Here is a 2,045-nt window from a genome sequence, read left to right on the forward strand (position 1 = left end):
TAATGATGCTGAAAATTCAGCTTTGCTGTCACAGGAATAAATTACATTTAAAGACATATTTAAGTATATATATATATATATATAAAAAATTTTTTTTATTGTAATAATATTTCAAAATATTATTTTACTGTATTTTTGATCAAATAAATTCAGCATTTGTGAGCATTAAAAATGGTCTAAATTTAGGCAGTCTTATCAAATAATGAATTTTAAAACATGAACATTAATTTGACATTTGAACATTAATAAAGGGATTTTTCTGTCCACTGTTCCCTAGACAGAAACTCATGAGCGATATGAACTGTAATCCCTGCAGATTACATTGAAAGGCACAGATTTGGCATCAAGCAAGTGCCATGGTGATAATGCACACTAAATGCTAAAACAAGTGCTCATGGATGGATGAACAGACGAGGCCGACAGCCTAATGAGTGCCCCACTCACTCATTCTACAATGCTTTAGACAAGGTACAGCAAATACCAAAAAAAAAAACTGGCAGTTTCTGCTGTGCGTGATTGCATGGCATGCTATAAACAACATTACAATCTGTGTCGTCATTTGCATTACTAGGAATTTTAGATGCAGGGAAATGAAACATCTGTTCAGGTGCCCTTCTTCCAGCTGAGCTTTGTCTGAACAAAGCCGCACAATCTCTACATTTTCTGATGTAAATGCAGGAGGAAAAACAATGCAAGAGCTAAAACCGGAATGGATTCCAGTTCTAAATTTCCAAAATATACCTACGTTTGAATTTAAAAAGCATTCGTAAAGAACAAACAGATGGGCGTAAATGCACACGCACACACACTGGATTTGTTGAATTAATGTGGCTATTAATGAATCGCCATAGCTGAGCGCAGTAACGGGTGGCTTTGTCTTCCATGTGTGAGGTGCAACACCACTGCTTTGTTTCTGATGCAAAAAGCCAAACTTGTGCTTTTATACTAATATCAGAAAGCAAACTCTACCTTGGTTGGAATGTCTCATCTCTGACAATACACTGTTTCTTCTCCGGAACGTGCTTCCAGACTTTGGGATCGGCCAGGTCTACTAGGGTTTTGGCGTTCAGGAGGCCAAACCCAAACCGACTGTTGACCATCAATCCAGCTCCATTCCTTTTCCAACCTGGGTTATTAGCCAGGGGATCAAACTCAGACGTCCAAACCACCAGGTGCTGAAGGTCTCGCCAGGTCAGATCAGGACTAGGGTGGAGAGCAAGAAAATACATTCACATTTTTATTCAAATGTAAATCACTTCTCATAAGAACCGATGTAAAACCAGTGCAATCCTACAAAACATGTAACATACAAATAGTTTGACATACTTTTGCTCCAAAGCCAGAGCAAATATCCCAGCAGCCAATGGGGCAGATGCAGACGTGCCAGTGTGTGTCTCTGTGCATTCATTGTGCAAATCTGCACTAGTCTGCAAGACGATAAGATAAATGATTAAATGTCAACACATCAAAACCCAACAGACAACAAACAAACACTCCAAACGAAAGAACTGAAAACTACCAGACAATCTGTTTTATTGATCTCCAAGGAGACATTCAGTCATTCGACACAAAGGAAACCAAAAGCAATATAATAATTGAGATCGTAACTGTAAGAAAATGTATAATTGAAGCAAAGGAGACTCACTATCCTCTGGTCGGTGTAATCTCCGCTGCTGTAGGCTGTGGCCAGCGTAGAGGAGCATTTCTCAGCGTACCAGGGAGACAAACCCTGCTGGGACGCGCTGCTGATGGAGATGGTGTAGAGACTGTCTGTGTATCCATCACAATCACAGTTGTCGCCCTGACGGCCACCGTTACCGGATGCCCAGACGAAAATGGAGCCCTTCCCACCACGACCCTAGAGTAAAAGTTACATGTAATTAGTACAATACATTACCTGGGTGGTTGTTCTGGATGGTTGCTAGTGTGTTCTGGATGATTGCTAGGGGTTTCTTGACGGCTGCTAGTGTGATGGTCACTAAATGGTTGCTAATGTGTTCTGGGTAGTTGCTAGGGTGTTCTGGGGTGGTTGCTAAGTGGTTGCT

The 2,045-nt window shown here is 40.7% G+C and overlaps 1 protein-coding gene across 2 annotated transcripts in view; it reads right to left on the reverse strand.

Moving 5' to 3' along the window:
- The window catches only part of LOC107584544 (neuroendocrine convertase 1), a 16,562-nt gene that overhangs the window by 3,673 nt on the left and 10,844 nt on the right, over positions 1 to 2,045 (reverse strand). For both annotated transcript variants that reach the window (XM_016271196.1, XM_016271195.1), the window contains exons 8-10: positions 1,646 to 1,858; positions 1,327 to 1,427; positions 970 to 1,203 (exon numbers count right to left, since the gene is read on the reverse strand). In XM_016271196.1, the coding sequence (XP_016126682.1) occupies positions 970 to 1,203; positions 1,327 to 1,427; positions 1,646 to 1,858 (548 nt within the window). The remainder of the gene's footprint in view (positions 1 to 969; positions 1,204 to 1,326; positions 1,428 to 1,645; positions 1,859 to 2,045) is intronic.

This window comes from Sinocyclocheilus grahami, unplaced genomic scaffold (genome assembly GCF_001515645.1).
Source record: "Sinocyclocheilus grahami isolate Dianchi unplaced genomic scaffold, SAMN03320097.WGS_v1.1 scaffold61.1, whole genome shotgun sequence".
Classification (NCBI taxonomy): Eukaryota; Metazoa; Chordata; class Actinopteri; order Cypriniformes; family Cyprinidae; genus Sinocyclocheilus; species Sinocyclocheilus grahami.